The sequence below is a fragment of the Equus asinus genome, chromosome 16 (genome assembly GCF_041296235.1).
Source record: "Equus asinus isolate D_3611 breed Donkey chromosome 16, EquAss-T2T_v2, whole genome shotgun sequence".
NCBI lineage: Eukaryota > Metazoa > Chordata > Mammalia > Perissodactyla > Equidae > Equus > Equus asinus.
Genome location: NC_091805.1, coordinates 5,204,329 through 5,223,460, shown reverse-complemented (window position 1 = coordinate 5,223,460; position 19,132 = coordinate 5,204,329). Strand labels below are relative to the sequence as shown.

The 19,132-nt window shown below is 41.3% G+C and overlaps 1 protein-coding gene across 5 annotated transcripts in view; it reads right to left on the bottom strand.

Moving 5' to 3' along the window:
- The window catches only part of PDE4B (phosphodiesterase 4B), a 494,697-nt gene that overhangs the window by 11,070 nt on the left and 464,495 nt on the right, over window positions 1-19,132 (bottom strand). For 4 of the 5 annotated variants that reach the window (XM_014853006.3, XM_070486513.1, XM_014853008.3 and 1 more), the window contains 3 exons: window positions 6,801-6,894; window positions 1,357-1,535; window positions 51-149 (listed from right to left, as the gene is read on the bottom strand). In XM_014853006.3, the coding sequence (XP_014708492.3) occupies window positions 51-149; window positions 1,357-1,535; window positions 6,801-6,894 (372 nt within the window). Of the gene's footprint in view, window positions 1-50; window positions 150-1,356; window positions 1,536-6,800; window positions 6,895-7,528; window positions 8,139-19,132 lie in introns of those variants that run through there. The other variant, XM_014853012.3, reaches the window with a different exon arrangement.

The following is a 19,132-nucleotide window of genomic DNA, read 5'->3' as shown; positions in this document are numbered from 1 at the left end:
CATAAAGAGCCATCCAATTGGATAACCAGCATTCACTCCTGTTTACTCACCTGGAATATGGCATACATGATGCATGTTAGGGGTCTATTGTGTGAATACCCAGCCACGTTGAAGATGTTGAGGCCCCATTTGTTCAGGTCTTCCAGCTCCTGTAATCAAAATTGGAGGAATTGAGGAATAAGGACAGTTTTGTCAGCATGTCTTATTAATTTTATTTACTTTTTGGACAATGGCTCACTAAGTCTTTATATTTGTTTAGAGTGTTCTAGTTGCATGAAAATCTGAAACTGGAATGGCCTAGGAGGTTGGGTATCCTCTTCATGCTAGTTGTAAGTTTCTGTATATTTTTTCAGAAAAAGGAGAGTGTGTGTCTTGTCTATTCATAAATTTAGTTGCTGCCCTATATTTGCCATACGTCAGTCCCCAACCAGTGCTGCTTTCAGAGGTGGCTGCAAATGATTAGACATCACTGTAGTCCCATATCTCGGTCTCTCCCCATCGCTGCTCACTGGCTCACTAGTAACAGCTAGAAAACAATCTCAGGGAAACTCCTCTGTGGTTTGGTTGTTATCACTGAGAGCCAGGTCAGGGAGACTCAGCTGCTGCAGCCTGCATAAGTCAACTCCAATTTAATGTAAGAAGTCATGAAGAATGCCAGTCACGCATTATGTCCTAGAGCTCCTGGGCCACATACAGACCTGAAAGAAGCATCATTCAGTCCTGTGTTGTGGGATTATTCCAAGATTACTGACTAAAGGACCAATTTACTCCATTCTTAATGACTGCCCAGAGTAAGGGATCCAGGTTCTCCCGAGAAGCTTGGCCCAATGCGTAATCAACCTTACTCTAATGATATCTTTCAGAAGCCCTCACTGAATGCTCATTTGCTCACAGTAAGTTCATTTCATACTCTCATGAGGCTAAGAGAACCTCAGCACACACCTTACACAGCCTCCTAGAGGATGTGTGAATTCTTTCTGAGCCTTCTTCTACTACCAAGGTTGGGCTCAAGAGTCGGTGCTGTCAACTTCTCTCACTTCTTCTCCAACTGTGCCAATCAGGGCAGATTCTCCCATTGGTCCTTGGCCTGCACTCCCCAAAATATCCTCTGGGATAATTCAGTCCTGCTTACTGGCCTCTCCTTGGCTTCTACCAACTCAGGACGAAAAATGGTCCTTAGGTATGGAAAGAGAATCTTTAACTAGGTGCAACAGACAAAGAGACCACATCAGCCTCCTTATCATACAATTTAATAATAAAGCAGAAGCCATCACTACTGTTTTCTAGTAGGTAGTTTTGGGCATCTGCCAGCTGTAAAGCAGAGAGCACACACACACTCCCCAAGCTCATACATACCTTGGCCAGATGATCTTCATTTTCCGTGTTGACTCCAAAGCGTGAGATGCTTGTATTGTTTAAGCTTGAACTATGCATCAGTTTTTTCACTCCGCTTATCTGTGTCATGAGCTGTTGCTTTTTCTTTTTCTCTCTGTCTTTCTGGGTGGGAGATGGAATCTCCACATCATTCTGCTTGTCTGCAACAAAGGGATATGTTTTTGAGCCCATGTGTACCAAAGAGAACCCACTGCAATATCCAAAAGGATCTCTAATGGTCTGCAAGGGATTGTGCATCTTATAAAGGACTGTCACACATTATGTCACTTGATCTCCAGGACAATCTTATGAGGTAGATGGGGAATATACGAGAATTTTTTGCCAAGCAAACTGAGACCCAGAGGAGCAAAATAACTTGTCCAAGAAGTGGCAGAGGTGGGGCTTAATCCCAGATCTTCTGTTTGCAGTGGAATTTAGGAGAATTACCCTTACACATTTTCAAGGTGGGGCATCAATATTTATATGCAGATTTTTTTAAGTGAATAACATGCATTTCTGTATAATAGAAAAGGTTCATGCAGCCAAGCCCAGGTTAATAAAAACGGGCTTTTTGTTCCGCTCATTGTATTATATATGGATTAACTTTTTTAATTTAACAAATCCATATAACTTTAGCTGGACATAACATCACTTCAGTTTAGATGAGCAGTACGTGTGTTGGAGAAACAAATGCTTTATAATCTTCAAATAATTCCTTTAAAGTCTTGGCTTATTACCATTTGAGGTTAAGAGGAAGACTATAATTTCAGTTTTACTTCATGCCTTGTGTCTATTAATTCTAGTAAAAGATAATAATAAGCCATGCCTCTCATTTGTAACAGGCATTACATTTATTAAAATATTTATGCTTATTAAGTATTTCTGCTCATCTCATTTAATCTTTTAAAAAAATCTTGCTACAACACGGTAATAGCGGAGCTGGGATTAGTGAAAACGCGTCTACCTACTCGCAGAAGCTCTTTCCTCTCCACCAAGCTATGAAAACTCAGTCATCAAACAGCCCATTTCACTTCAGAGGGGGGTGTATCCCAAGCACTGCGGGGGGGGGGGGGGGGGTGGAATTCATTAACTCTTTCAGGCCACAGGAAGCCTGTGAGTGCCCTAAGGCAACGATTTATTAAACTGTTCAACAGCTACTTCATTGAACTAAACGATGCCTTGTGGCTGAAAGAGTTAATGAAGCTTCCAAAACTTCCTACATTTATCTCTGCTTGTTACAGTGAAACATAGTACAAAGACAACTTCTCCATTTGAAAATGACACGTTACCAGGTGGCATGCTGGGATCTAGACTACTTGCTTTCAACTCTTGTAAATGATGGCAGAGTCACATGGTCTCCCCAGAGACCTCCGCTGCCCCCGGCTCCCTGCGGAGGGATCATCAAGGCAGAGCAAGCACAGAGAGATGGAAAGCAGCCATCGTTCGACCTCAACACTGGGCTGTGGGCTGGAGCGAGGGTATTTTCTCTGCCTCCAATCCTAGCGTTGTCTCCAGGTGCTCACAAGCTCCTAGACTCACAGCCTCTGACTTGCTTAGGGAGGAATTTTAGTGGTCATCTCAATTAGTTTAGGGGTTTCCAGCTGGGTTCAGCATCGGACGCACCCAGGGAACTTTCAAAAAATACAGCTTTAGGAGTCCCACCTAGTCCCACTGAACGAATATTTTTTAAAAAGCTTCCCAAGTGACTCTGATGATCAGAGCCAGGTTTGGGAACCAATAATAACCCCACACTCTCACTTTTCAGATGAAGTCAGCAACTTGCCCAAGCTCAAAGGCCAATTTATTCCCCAGATATTTATTTAGTAATTACTTTGTTCCGGACACTGATTTAACAGCATAGAACCCAGGCCGTGAGTTTCTTGTCAAAAATGTCTTTCCAGTCTCACAATTTCTGGCAGAAGAACTATATACGTTGTATTTGAAATTACTTTTCTCTCCGTCATTTCATTCCTAATAATTGCTGCTTTTTTCTCAATGAAAGGCCACCAGAGTCCCTGACCGTCCCGATCACCCCTCTGCCCCACTGTTCAGGTCTGGCTAAAGAGACTGCTGGAGTCTCCTACGTCATTGCAGAGATAAAACCTCTCGTGGGTTGGTCGCTCTTGCCCTGTGTTTAATTAAAGATTCCCGGCAACAGCGAGTAATTGAGCTGAACCACTACTGCGTCTGGGACACGACAATAAAGAAGAAAGCCATCATTCACGGAGAGCGCCAATGTGATGTTAACAGGCGTCTCCCTCCGCAGGCCCTGGGACCACGGATAGGGTTCCCTATCCGGAATGTCCTCTCAAACGCTTAGCCAGCGCATTGGCGACATGGAAATAACCTGAAAGGCAGACTCAAAGAATCACAGTCAACGCTTAGTGAATCAACATCAACAAGGGTCAGAACACAGCCGGGAAACAGCGGCCAGCGGAAAACAAATAAAAACACAGACCCAAAAACGGTCACGTCAAAACTCTGGTAATGGCGTAATTCGAGCTCCTTCTCTTGCTAGCTCACAGCTTTTAATCATGTAGAATTCCTAAATTCTCTTCCTTGAGTCTTGAAAATTCCATGTTCTAGCTTTTGAGCTGGGAAGTAGGGGATTTTAAAAGGACGATTTTTCTCTGTTTGTAAAAATATTAACTAAATTGTAACATCACATCTAAATATCGTGCTTTCTCTCTGCTTCGTCCCTGCAGGTCCTGCTTTCCTTCCTCTTGTGCCAGCAGCTGGAGCCCACCATGAGAGAACGGCACCACGAAGCGCGGCACTGGGGACCGCTCTCTCGCCTGCCTTTCGGGCCTGTCCATCTGGACACCACCCTTTAGACGGAAACAACGCCTGATTCTCAGATCCCTTGAGTAAGGGGTTCCCTCCTCCCTAGACGACACCTGTTAACATTCAATGACTCTGACTGAGATACTCTCTTCAACTGTAACTTAAACGGCCAGGGTCTGCTCATTTGGCCCTCACTGAGATGGCTGCTGCCAAGAGCCTCTTCACAGGACTGGAATCTGTGAGCGAACATCCTCTCTCTGGGACGGCGTCTAAAGTGCTCCCATTTCACAGATGACGCAGCTGACACATCTTCTGTTTATAAGATGGATTTTCTTCCCCCTCCACTTTCCCAAGAATGTCTCAAATTTCAATGTCTGTCTAGTCTGATTGAGTTTAACTTGTATGCATGCACACACACACACTCTCACACTTACATACTCTCACACACTCTCTCACGTGCTCACGTGCTGTCTCTTACGCACACGCCCATACAACCGTCTCTCACACACTCACTCGCACAACTCATATACTCCCTCACTCACATACTCTCACATACACATTGACACACTGATGACTCACATAGACACACTCACACACATACTCTCTCTTACAACTCACACATACACACTCACTCTTACACTAACATACTCTCTCTTACACACTCACACACATTTTCTCACACACGCACACACACTACCCTCCTAATGCGAAGAGTCTATAAGGAGTGAGATTCTAACAACTTTCCCCCACAACTTGTTCTTAATAACTTAGTTTTTGGAGTAATGAGAAGCCAAAGGCTGGGTTTTCCTCACAAGATGTTCCTCACCAGCACACAGAACGCTTAAGAGAGAGGTGACATTTGCCTATGCTTGAGATACAAAGTGTTCTCTTATCAGCTTTCTCGCTCCATAGCCTTTGATGATAAAAGATTAATTAGGATACTAAAATATTCTAGCCCCTGGCAAGCAGATGGTGTAAGAGACCAGACAGGAGGCTGCTTTGGAGCAGCCCGGGAGGGCTCAGGGCTGGGGGACACCACGCAGCTTCACGCTGGGAGAGTCTCTTTCTGAGAGGACAGACGAGCCCAGGTATTTCCGAATGCAATGTTTATGAAAACAAAAATGAGTGCTTGCATCTATTGATTTCAATCTTCTCTTCCACTGTCATTAACCTGTAAAAGGTCCCTAAAACAGTCCCCAGCTTAGGAAAAATAATTGGGTGTTTCACAGAACAAAGTACGTCTGAAATGGAAGGCGGAAGATGCCTGCCTTCAAAGGAATAAAGGGGGAAACGATGGGGAGGAAAAGGACTGGTACGTAATGCTTTCTGCTCAATTAGATGCTAGCTACCTCTCAGAGCTAGGCTGTATGAAAAATTCTTCTCCTTTGTTCTCCATCAAAGGTTGTCGCAACTGCAGCTGAAGAAAGCCAGGTGCTGCAGACACCCACGTACTGGAGACAGTTGGAAAGGCACTGGTTAATCGTTCTGGTGCCCATCACTGCAGACTAATGCCATGAGCTTTGCACTAGGCTGATTGAGGACTGATCTGCTGATAGCAGGAACTACTTTGGTATTAGAGAAATAGGATTGATTTTTTTTCAATAAAAGCAAAAAAGGTATGTGTTTCCATAAGGTGTCAAGGCAAATACTCATTGATTTAATGATGTGTGGCTATGCCAAAAAGAAGGGAGGCGTGATGTTCAGCTGTAAGAACAGGTCATTTCCCTGGAAAGTAGCGTTCTATAAACAAGCATAATTCAGTGGTAACTGAGTCAAAAAAATCAGAATCTAAATGCTACCCATTCACTTTGAAGTGCAGATCTACAGATTCTGCGGGCCTTATGAAAGAAAAATATAGTCCAAATAGGTTCGTTCTACAATAGAATAGCTTTAAACACGAGATCAGAAATCCCTGGCAATGAAACAGGATGCATGACAGTAGTTGAAGATCATTGATGCAAACCTTTTCTGTCGGTGTCACGTGTCAAATTCTAGCAATGTGATGACAGAGCATAACAGATAAAGCCTCAGATTGGGAAGATAACGATGCTGCTTGCAGGAGGCCAAATCTTTCAGAGAAGTGAACATTCTTTTCCACCCATTTATCTTTAAGCAATAACTTAGCAAAGCAGTAGTCAAGTTATTTCCGAAGCTTATTCTCATGGAACAAATCATGATACCGTTATTCTCCAACCATATCTCTTAGAAACCACCTAAGAGGGAACCCTTTGCTCAAAGCCCAGTTATTGGAAGAATTTCAAGAATACCCTGTCAGGGGAGCCAATGAAGTCGTCCGCAGGGTCTGGAAGATTTGAGCCCCCCACCCCCGCCACCCCTTCACAGCTCTTGGCAGGGATGGAAATGGGTGGGTAAATACCGGGTGACCTAAGGTCCAAATAAATACCATTAGCCCATAATAACCTTCTGTTTTGATGGGTATTTTCATTCCTCTTTTTTTTTTTAACAACATCTTCCTGCTTATTATTTTCACCTTCAAGATTGTCCTTAGTTCTTATTTTAAGTGGATTTGTTCTTCTGTGACTGAACTCCATTCCAAACTCACATGGGGATGTCCCTGATGGGTTACAGAGATTAATACTGAAAAATCTGTTATGGAGCAGGTTGCCCAGTTAATATCTTACCTAAGAAAGTATTTGAAATATATTCAGACACCTGGTTCCCTGATCGGCTCATTTCTGAGAGGTGTGTCAGCTCCCGGTTCAGCATTCTTTTGAACTGTGTATGAAGAACAAAAATATATTAACCACCTAAAAAATATCAGTTTATCACTTTATATGTTTCCAACTTTACGGTCTAAGAACCAAGAGATAGGATGAGCAGATACCATTAGATAATTGAAAATACAATACCCCCTTTATGTGAAATTATTCTAACGTCACCTGAGGAAAGAGAGGTTTCCTTAAGATTTCTTGGAACTATCATCTGATTTCTTTTGAAGATGCAAACATAGGAAAAGCAATTTTAATATAGGTTGAGATAATTTCACTTGAAAATGGAACTACATTTTAAAATACATTTATTGGAAATTAACTGTAAAATATAATTTAAGTTAATAATCCATACAGTGAAAGGAGATTATATGTAAAAAGTTTAAGGGAAAATGAAGGAATAAAAGAAGCATCTTTTAAAAATAAAGTTGTGTAAAAAAAAGAAAATCGGATTAAAATGCAGCACAGACTATTTCCATACGATGTAATATAACATGTCCTTACTTCACGGTGAGAGCCTCAGTGGGCTCAGTGACAACAGAAATGAAATCATTACAGATGTTTTCAACTTCACAGAAAACATACAGCTGTAAATGTTTCACATTCCAGCAAAGACACATAACAGAATCAGATTAACCCACCTTGATGTAACCCCAAGATACAGACAACAAATAGTTCGCCTCAGGCATTTTGGAATGCTCTCCTTCCGCAATCCACAAATCCCTTCGAAAGAATTCACAGTTCTGAGAGAGCAATCTCGAAAGGATCGGGAAAGCCTTGCAGATTCAGTGGTAAAATAATCAAAACTTAGAAAAGACCAAGGCTCCACAATTTAGGGCATTTTCTAATCCAAACAAAGCCCACGTTCGCACTCCATTCTTGCGAGAAGCCTGCGCTGCCCGCTTCTTTCCTGGCAGACACAGTAATGAAATCAGCAATTGCACGAAGGAGCAAGAGCCTGTCCAAATGTATGCAGCTGGCTGGTTTGCAACACTTATGAATTATGAATAGTCCTGGTGGCCGAAGGGGTTTCCACTCTAGATTAGTCCTGCTCAGCTGAACTCTGCCTGGAAGGAGCAATTCTTTCCTGAGGGGTTGCCAGGCTGGGAAACACAGCCATCTTTTAAAAAGGAGAAGATTAAAATGGAGGAAGCCCCATGAATATTTAAGTAAATCCAAAGTCGGTACCCTCCCCCATTTCAACTAGGTATTCTTAACCCTCTCTCCACTGCGGGGACCAGCGCTCTGCAGACGCAGCCTCCGCACAGAGCTCAGCCACTCGAACGGTTTCAAAGTGATGGTGCGTTTGATTAATTTGCTTTCTGAACATTAAAAAAAAACTGGAAAAAGGTTAGAACTGTGGCTGTTTTCAGACTAGGCTTTCAGAATAGAGGAATATTTTTTTAAACTAGCTTTTTGGAGGATTTTTTTTGCATACCAATGGTGTGCCAATGCATTCAGCCTTCTTTCATGGGAACAGAATTACTTTATTTCATTTTAAAAGTATTTCATATGCAGAATGCAATTTTCTGCACTCCATCAGCTCATTAATATGCATATTAGATTGCATTTGACAAATGAATTGAGCACATATGACCTTTCGATCTAGGATCTAGAGTGTGTTAAGATATACACGCTATCATTTGCATGAATGGTGAACTATTTGGGTTATGAATGACTATGCTGATTTGGTACTTTAGCGTTACATGTTCTAATTCATGTTAGAAACATTTAGGAGTTAATTTTTATTTTGTTCTAGCAATCTAGGGCACATTGAGAAAGCCATTCCTGTAGGCTCTCTTTCTCTCCTTGTCGTCATTAGAGAGAGCACAGGCAGGAGGAAGATCTGAGACGCGAGCCCAACTGCAGTGGGATTCCCCACCCAGGCCATTCCCACTGCCCTCCCTCTCCCTCCTCTCCACGACTCCACCCCCGGGCTCCCAGGAGCTCCAGTGCAGCATGTTAAAGGAATAGCAGAACACCATGGCAACAGCCCCCACACGCAATTGGCTCCCTTTCCTGTGAGGCATTCCCCTTTCAAATGAGCATCCGCACCCACAATGGCTCCACTTCAAGCATCCAGGCCCCAGTCACGCCACTGCCTCTGCCCAGGAGACTAGGTCTTCTGAGGTGAAGCCAACGCGAGTCAGTATGGCTGCCCGCAGACACTGCACTATGCATTGTCCTCAAAGAGGCACAATCACCCTCTTTCTGGGAACCCTGCTTGTGTATGTGTGTTTTCCCATCATACGATATGTTATTAACAGTAACCAGGGATCTCTGAATGAACCATCTCAGCTAGTGTGTTTTACTTATTGAATCTCTATGCAATTTTGAGTTCCAGGTGAATCGCTGAAGTTCCAAGTTATTTATTTTTTAAACGTGACAGCTTGGTCATAATGGCCTCTTATTTTCAGTTCTCAGAAGACAGGCACTTACTCTAAAGTCTTAGAAGCTGGAAAAGATAGGTTTCTATGTTCTGATCAGCTGAATTTTGGCAAAGAAGCAAACTTTAGTTGAAGCACTGTGAAAGCATCTCTTAAAAAGCACAGAGACAGGCAACTTCTTTGATTATGTTCTGCACTAGACAGCCAAATGCAGCATTCAAACAGTCATCCTCATTCAGCGTCCTTTATTCTCTTTGAAATATTTAGGAAGATTTTGGAGTCAATCAGTTTGGTACTAGTTCAATAACACCATTTTATCATGTATTTGATAAATATTTATTGAACACCTCAAATGTGCCAGGCAAGGCGTTGAAGATAGAACAGTAAGAAAAAAACAAATTCAAAATCCTTTTCACGCTTTTAATCAACTTGCACCCTAGTAGAAATAGTCAGATATATTCGGGCATGCTAGGTAACCGCAAGTTAACAGTCTGGGGAGGGAGGGGCCAGTTCCTTATTAGCCATATTGGTCCTCCAGCTCAGAATATAGGAGCAGGCAGAAATTCAATCACAAAAGGACAGGAAAGGAAAGACTTTTCTTCTACTTCCTTTCTATCATCTCCCATCGCCACAGGACCCTGTTGGGATACACTGTCATTCATTCCCAGTGTTGGGGCAGGGAAGTGGTGCTGGGCTATAGGGCGGAGAATAAACCAAACTCCTCCCCTCTCCTACATAGCTTGCAGAAGGGGTCAGTGTACTCATGTAAGTAGTTAACAGATGAATACCACCTGCCTCCCTCTCATGCCTCAATTGGCTGTCCTATGAGCCTTTTGCTAAGGGCATGGCAATGCTACCAAAAAGCAAAGTCGTCTTAAGGCAACCATAAAACACAAAGGACAATGAAGTATACAAATGGAGGTCACTCTGTGTCAGAAATCGACCCAGTCCTTTAAATGTTGCTTAGCAACAGCTGTTGGTTTTTCTCCCCCGTAAGGGAGGGCCCAACCACACTGACTAAAGCAATCATTGCTCTCATCAAAAAGCATTTATGAAGGGCCCACTTATATTGGGCTCTGTACAAACTAAGGAAGGCAGACATGGCCTTCAAGGAGTAGACAGGGGGTATCTTTTACGTTCTGGTAATATAGAGTTCAATTAGCATGATTAGTGCTGGCCTGGGTGAGGAGATACATCAAGGAATGGAACAGATATGAACTGTGTTTGAGGTTAAGGCTGAGGAGACAGTTGGGAGCTGGGCTGAGCTGGCTTTTCAGCGTCTGATTCCCATACGGGAGTTGTTACTGTTGGGCCAGAGGCAGCCACGTTGTAGGAGATGAAACCTGACTTTCCTTCCCAGCTTTGACCATCTTGTGAAGTCACTCCACCTCTCATACATAAAATGAAAGCGATGCATGATTTTAGGATCTCAGCCAGAACCTGTCAAGAATCTATGATAAATTTTGTGGCAGCCTCCTACAGTCTGGACACATTATTTACCGGTAACTAATATTTCCCAGAAAACAAAACTCTCTCAACACTACTGAGAAAAACAACCGAAACTGGAAATGCTTCAGACCATAAGAATAAGTCACCAGCAAAGGAAAAGAAGCATTTATCATCCCTCCAGAGTTTTATCTTCTAAGACTCTTGGAGTCTCCCTGAATACTTTATCAAGCTTTATCAGACACCCAGTTCAGCCCAGACAGGAAGGTAAAATAGCTCCTGAGTGAAACTGTGTCCCAAGGAGTTATAGGACTGCAAGAGAATGGGTGTTACTTACTTTATCAAATGCAGTAGAGAAATCCACAAACAGGAGCACACCATTTCAAAGATAAATGTGTCTCTACTACTTAATGTACACAGATCCTATTTTTCTGTTAAGAATCTGCCTTCACAAGAAAACCCTGTTAGAGCCAACTAGAAATAATGTCCCCAGAGGAAATGGCCAAAGCCTCTTTTCAACACAGACAAGCAAAGTTTGTGAATGAACTCTTAGTAACACACATTCCTCCAATGCTTCCTTCAGCCTATGCCAACACTAGACTTGAAAACACTGCTGGAAATTACAGCTATTTTTTGAAGAGGGAAAAGGTATCCTTTATATAAATGATTTGATATTGTTTGCATAGAATATATCTTCTCTATAAAATCATGTGTGAATTTTTTTGAATAGGCTACATTTAATAGTGGGAATTTATTTAGAATATATAGAATAGCAAAAGCTGAAATTCAATTACACTTGATATGAACATTTTGTTTTATGGCTTCAATTTTTCTTTAGCTTCAGTGCTACATACAGAGATTATTTTGTATGAGCCAGTTTCTTGTGAAGTGATGGAACACTTCATCATTTTTCTCAACAGAGGACTAGTTTGAGCTTTGTGCAAAGATCCACAAGCAAGTTAAGAACTCTCTTGGTAATGAGTTCTCAGTTAAATTAATCACACAGGATGGGTGGACTGGGCTGATCTCAGAGATTCATCCCATTTCTAAAACTTGGTGATTTTATGTTTCTAAGAATAAAACATTCCAGAAAAGTAATAATACAAGGGGCTTGTTCAAGCAATGAAAGAGCCACTTTTAAGACTAAATGGGGTTTGTTACGGGGTGACCTGGAAATCACTTAGGAGTGAATCCCGAGTGCTCAAAAATATTCTTCAGCCTATGGAAGACCAGAGAAGCAGGCACTTTCCTCTCCTTGATTACTTCACGATGAAGTCAGTAGGTGAAAATTATACAGATGAAAAAAAGATGCCAAAGAGAGAAAGACAGCCTCGTAGTTACCCTTGCGGGTGGCCGTCTACACAGGAGCCCATCTGTGAGACAGGCGCCTTATTGTGTGGGATCTTCCTGTTTTTGCAGTACGAAACAACTGCCGAAGTCATTAAAGTCACAATGACTTTATTAGGGACTAAATTTTGACTCATATTTTACACTTTGTTAGTCATAACTTAAAAGAATTCCCGGGAATCAGGAAAGTTGAAGGGGCTGAAAATTCTCCCTGAAATCACAGAATGCTAGCAGTGGTAGAAGGAAGTTGAAACGGAGGTGGTGCAGCGTAGAGAGAAACGGAAGTAAGGAGAGCTTGTCTCTGTCTCAATTCTGGCACTAACCAGATGTGCGATCTCGGGTAAGATGAATTGGCTTCTTGGGGCTCTGTTTCTTTAGTTATAAAATGGCTAACTTCTAAGGCTCCTTCTGATTTTAAAAAATTGCTTCTTCTGTACCCTTAATTTTACACGGGAAGAAATGAAGACCCAAAGAAGCAAAGGACTCTAGTTCCTAAACAACTACACTTTCCTCTGCAAAATCTGATCTAGGAAACAAAAAGAGGGATATAGTATACTCTCTAAAACCCTTTATCAAACTCACAATTTCCACAATTCTTAACCTTTCAGGTTATCTGACAACGTGCATCTCATCTCTCGTCTCCTTTTTGTCTTTCCCTGTAAACTCAGTCATCTGAAAGTTTAAGTCCAGTTTCTTTAATGACATGTCTGTCTTATTTTAAAGGCAAATGAAATTGAACTGAGTGGGTTGGTAACAGGGTTAAGGCAGGAATAACACGCCATTATCCATTAACATCTACTTAACTGAAGACTATACTTCCATGATGGGCCATCCTAGCAAACAAGTTCCGCAGTGTTAATATCTAGAGCAAACCCCTGGCACACCAGGGAACACTGTTAGGGCGTTTTTACTACCCATGTGCCAAATCAGAAAGAAGCTCATCTAAACATATTAGAATTGAGTGATTCTCTTCTTAACTGCCCAGTGATGTAGCAATCCACAATAAATAAGTATATAGTGAAAAACAAGCATGAACATCTCTACCATAATTCTGCAACAAAACATTGGCATTCATGACGAAGCTAAAATAGAATCAATTCCACTTGGGGGTTAGAGGACGAATATCTGCTAAGTGACATTTTAAAAGTAGGGACAAACTGGGGGGCTGGCCCCGTGGCCGAGCGGTTAAGTTCGCGCGCTCCGCTGCAGATGGCCCAGTGTTTCGTCGGTTCGAATCCTGGGCGCGGACATGGCACTGCTCATCAAACCACGCTGAGGCAGCGTCCCACATGCCACAACTAGAAGGACCCACAACAAAAAATATACAACTATGTACTGGGGGACTTTGGGGAGAAAAATGAAAAAAATAAAATCTTTAAAAAAAAAAAGTAGGGACAAACCATTAGTGCTTTCACACAGAGAACTGAAAAACAATCAAAAGAATTTGAATATGAACTGCTCTACAACTTGAGACTAGGTCTTGAACAGCCCTCAAAATTATTAGGTATTTCTTTCCTATCTATCTATTATCCTCTTTGCTTCTGTCCATTTTTCTTAGAATTTCTGAAAACTTTTCAAGAGGAGCTATGGCACACATTATTGAAACACTAAAAAATTGATCTTTCCTAGACCCAAAGTAATTCCCTTAAGAATGTATAGTGAGGGGCCAGCCTGGTGGCACAGCAGTTAAGTGCACATGTTCCACTTTGGTGGCCCAGGGTTCGCCGGTTCAGTGCCCAGGTGCAGACATGGCACTGCTTGTCAAGCCATGCTGTGGTAGGCGTCCCATGTATAAAGTAGAGGAAGATGGGCAAGGATGTTAGCTCAAGGCCTGTCTTCCTCAGTGAAAAGAGGAGGATTGGCAACAGTTAGCTCAGGGCTAATCTTCCTCAAAAAAAAGAAAAAGAAAAAAAGAATGTATAGAGAAATTTCTCACGACCTAACCTTCCTCCAACTCTGAAAGTTGCTGCAGTGTCACAATTAATTAGACAAAAGACACTATAACTATTTATATCCAAAGATGTATTTTCACTATGCATTTTTAACTATATATAGATATGTATTCATACACTATATTTATAAACTATATACTTTTATATATTTATTATACATATGTATATATGTTTCCACATATATAGGGTTGCCAGATTTAGTAAATAACAATTCAGGACACCCAGTCAAATTTAAATTTCAGATAAACAACAAATGTTACTTTTTAGTATAATTATGTCCAAGATACCGCCTGTCCCAAAGATCCCAGAAGGAGATTGGATTTCAAAGTCATACACTCATAGTGTGACAGGTTTAGAGATACTGTATATTTTTAGGGTAATTCAAAACTTTCAAACTTGTTCTTTTTGACAGAGGTCCTTCCTTACTGCGAGAAACTCAATAAGACCTAGAAGTGTTACGGGAGCTACACAATTTCATTTTACGCATTTGGTCCCTCCCTTTTAATCTGGCTATTGGCAGAGAGAGATAAAAAGAAAAGGTACTCCAGTAGATTTGGGTGCTGGCCTGATCATTAAATATAGCAGAGGCCTTTCTCCCACAGACAACAAAAATCATAGCAGCTGAGAAAAATCAAGGACTCAGGGCACACTATTTAGTTACTCCTCTGTTTCTCCATTTAAGCCTTCTACAACTTTTCCTGTGAATAATGGCTAATATTTAACCTCAAGATTCTCAAGCCATTCTAAGGCCAGGGGATGTTACTGTGATTCCAAGGCAGACAGCCGAGGTCCCTTTTGAACCATTTAACAGCAGGAAGTTCTACAACGTGGTGTATTTTTAAAATTACAAATCTCACGGATCAGACCCACAGACCATCCTGTCTAGTGTCCTCTCCTGACTAGCTAAAAACAAGACCTCTGCTTCAAGGCCTTCATGTTTACCTTGAAAGCAATGATGCAGAACAGGGAAATCACCTCCAAACATTCTTTCTTTTCATAACCCTGTAAGTATGGGTCATGATTCCCTTTAAGAACTGATTTCCAATTTTATTCTATAACGTCTCCTGGGTTGTTTAAAATCCTGCACTAAATATTGCCTTATTAAAATTTCAAATATTTTAGCAGCCACAAAAATCTACCATCGCTTGTTTTTGAGATTACTACTCTACCCCTTTAAACACATCGTGGTATGTGTTGTGTTTAATATTAATTATATTGATCTCAGCTAGCAACTTTCACATACCCCTTAAGATAAAGATGATGGGGATGCTTCAAAATCTGCTGTGGGACTCACCACTGGGTTATCAGCTGCCCGGGGCTGGGACAGCCCCCTGGAAATTTTCAAGATCAACTCTAGGGACCATCAAATAAAGAAAGGAAATCCTGGGCTACATAGACATACCCTCTTCTTCCCTGAAAGCATATATGTTATCCGGTGTTTTGTATTTTGGTAATCCCTACACTAGAATACATACTTGCAAGTTGAGAAGCATCTGCCACAGGTTGGAGGTTCGAACATATTTTTAGACCATAAAGGATGAAAACAGTAGTCTTAAGTGATTTTAGCCTATAAAAAAAAGGTAGTTATACTTGTTTTGTATTTTGTTTTTTCTATCATTAGCAATCACAATTTAGAAGAGAAGGATGGATGCTTTGCACAGTAATGTACCCCAAGATGTATAGTTTTGTTGGGTTCATGGAAGGCCTATAAAAGTAGTTTCAGAGTTGGATGCATAGGCCAGACTGAAGTAGAGGGAGTTCTGGTTACAGGTTGACCTTACCAGTGAGGTCTAACAGCCTAAAGGAGACTCTAACAGCAGACCCAACATCATAATAACATGACATAGGATCAGCTGAGTCTGGAAAGACAATCTTATATTGTAACTAAGTCTGAGAAACTCAGCAAGTTGTCGAGTCTCTCAGAGACTAAGATTTTCCATCTTTAAAATGGAAAGGTTAGAAATAATATATATAAAGTGTTTGGCAAGGGATCTGAAACCCTTGAAGCTGAGTTTTGTCTCTAAGTTTTAAAAGAATCTGAGCCCTTGGTACCTTCCTCACTTGGTTTGCATTTGGGGAGAGTTTCCGGTTGGCTGTTGGGCACCTAAACTCTTTTCTTCTCATTGTTGACAGCAGCTTGTGTAATTACTACAGAATTCCCGCAGTATGCGGCTGCAGGTGTGATGCAGAGCTACACCATATAGATTACATGACACATGAGGTATTCACAGAAGTTCTGGCTCACTGGTTGACATTTAGGTTATTCACCAATCGAAGGAGGGTAAACCAGAATTGCCAGAAATATAGATGAAGCCCGTCAAATGAAACCATAACTCAAAATGGGCTTATGTTAAAGCCATATCATAAAAAAGCCTATTGGGGATGTCCAGCTGTTGCTAACTCAATCCACGCATGATTCCATTACTTAGCCAATTTCCTCAAATTAAGAGACGTTAGAACTCTTCATGTATTACCCAAAACCCATTACTGGCCACAGACTACTTGACATAGGGATAACAGCACCAAGTATATGTTTTGCTCAGGTTCCCATAGTTGACGTCAATCCAGTAACACATCTGAAATAACTGAATATGTGGCTAGGGTAGGGGTGAGAAGAGCATCAGAAATATGTCAGGAACAAAACTATAAGCAAGCAAAGCAGAATGACTAAGTTGTTATGCCCCAGACACAACAGATATGGAGAGGGGTTGAGTTTCAGACACAACATGTGTTCATAAATATGCTCCTGGCTGAAGGGGCAACAGATATTGCCAGTCTCTGAAGTGCTTGGATTCTTGTCCACAGGATGCAGACTCTTCACAAGAAAGGTAAGCCAAATACCCCAATACCAAAGCAAACAACAACAAAAAGGGGCTTTGCACTTCTGCTCACAGAGAAGGAGCATTTGTCCCTGATGACTTTGTTCTCTGCTATCTGACTGAATTTGAGAGAAGGCTCAGGAGCAAGCTTTTGCTTCTTCTGAGGGTACTTTGGAGAGTCACTGTGAACCAGATGCGGGTTTCTCATTCAACTTAACAATTAGAAAAACTGGAATCAGGCATGGCAACACCTACATGCTGCATGGTGCAGTACAAAGCAAGCAGGACTCCTGGGTTCTAATGCCTTTCCCACCGACAGCATAGTTGGTTCTAGACAAAGTAACTTAGGTTTCTGAGCCTCACACAATTGATCTAAGGAATATTTATCTCCATGCCTACCATGTGCTATTTAGAGCTATTCTAAATGCTGGAACTACAATAGTCGACAAGGTAGTTGCAATTCATGTCCCCAATAACCTTACAGTCTAAGGGAGGAGATGAGTAACAACCAAGTTCTACAACAAAAATCAGAAATTGTGATAGCAAATTGTAAAACAAATAAGCTATTGAGTTAGGATAATCAGAGAAGATCCCTCCAAAGAGGTAACGTCTAAACTGAGGTCTGAAAAATAAGACGAAGCCCTGATTGAGCTTTGCCTTTAACATTCTATGATTATACGTTTTGTTAGCAAGTCATATAAGAATATAATAAATTACCCTGTGGATTCCCCTTTAATCTTTATTTTTAAATTATTTGGCTTTGGAGCAAAGAGAACAAGATTTGATTCTAAGCATCACCATTTCGTGGCTGAAGGGCTTGGACAAGTCAGCTCTCTCCCTTGCATCTTGGTTTCCCATGGAAAATGGGGCTCTGATAATCCTTTCCTCCTGGCGAGCATCAGGTGAGATAACGTGGCTGAGCACGGAAAGGGCTCTTCACATACATTTCCTCACCATCCATGCTACCTTCGACCTGGCAACTCAAAAATAACAAACAGCATGCACTTAAACAGAGCAGCCCTTTCCTTAACATTCTACCCCGCTACCACAAGAAGCTTTGAGCACAAACAAGCTTTAAGTGATGAAATGGGCCTTAAAAATCTCTGCATTGCCCCATCATTAACGTTTCCTCAGGCAGAATCAGAGTTCTTGGGGAAATGCTGTCCTGGATCATGTGATTAGAACTGAAAAGCAGTGATCAAAAAAGAAAAACCCCTCCTGAATTATTCCTTACTAATACCCCCTCCTCTCTTACTATTTCTATGAAAAAGAGCCCATTTTTTACTCATTTTAACCCAATATATTTATCTTACTTAAAAAAAAGAATCCATTCCTGCCCAGGGGTTCATGTTTGTGTTTGTTTGGTTTTGGCGAGGTTCTCCTATTTTAAGATTTACTAAGGGCTCCGAAGGGTCTTTCTTGAAAAGCAGTGTATGACCTTTGTCAGCTTGAAAATTTTGCTATGCCAGACATATAATACAGCATTAGACAATGACCTTAAGACCTTAAACATACAAAAGAAGAATATTCATGAGAGAGTATTTTTAATTATTGCAATCAAAATAAAATGAATTCTCTGAAATTGTTATACTGATTTTAAAATATTTTAAAAATGATACTGGTAAATCTTGAAAAGATATTATCAGGGATGCTTCCATGCAATGGGTGAGAAAGATGCAAATAAATTTTGTGCAACTAGATCCCGAGTTAAAATACAGCAGGGAAAAACTCAGCGACAGCTCACCCCTGTCAAGAATACAAATGCCGTACTGGGCCTGCCAAGAAGCACATACTCTTTGCATCAATAGACGCAGATATATTGAAGTCATTCTGGCTCAATTACAATATGGAGCACATACTCGTTGCATCGATAGACGCAGATATATCGAAGTCATTCTGGCTCAATTACAAAACAGAGCCAGCAGTAGCGATCGCAAGGACCAGGGCTGAGGCAGGGATGGCACTGTGCTCTTCAGCTTGGCAGCTGGGCAGCATCTAGTCAGTTAAATTGACCCTTCTGGGCTCTGAGTGGGATGTCTAGTGCAGGAGTTGGAGTCCCTTTCAGTAGACCCATCAGAAGGTCCCTAGCTTCTCACAATCAGATGAGTGTGCAAAAGTATACTGGAAATGCACATTACCACTGGATAGTCTAAGCATGTTCCATGAATTTAAATTTTTTGAAAATGCTAAAAATATTTCCATCTTTAATATCATGCTGTGCCCATCGGTGAGGTTATTACCCATTCTAGTATTGGTCAAAAACAAGATAATCTATTCAAAGTGCCTATGTAAAA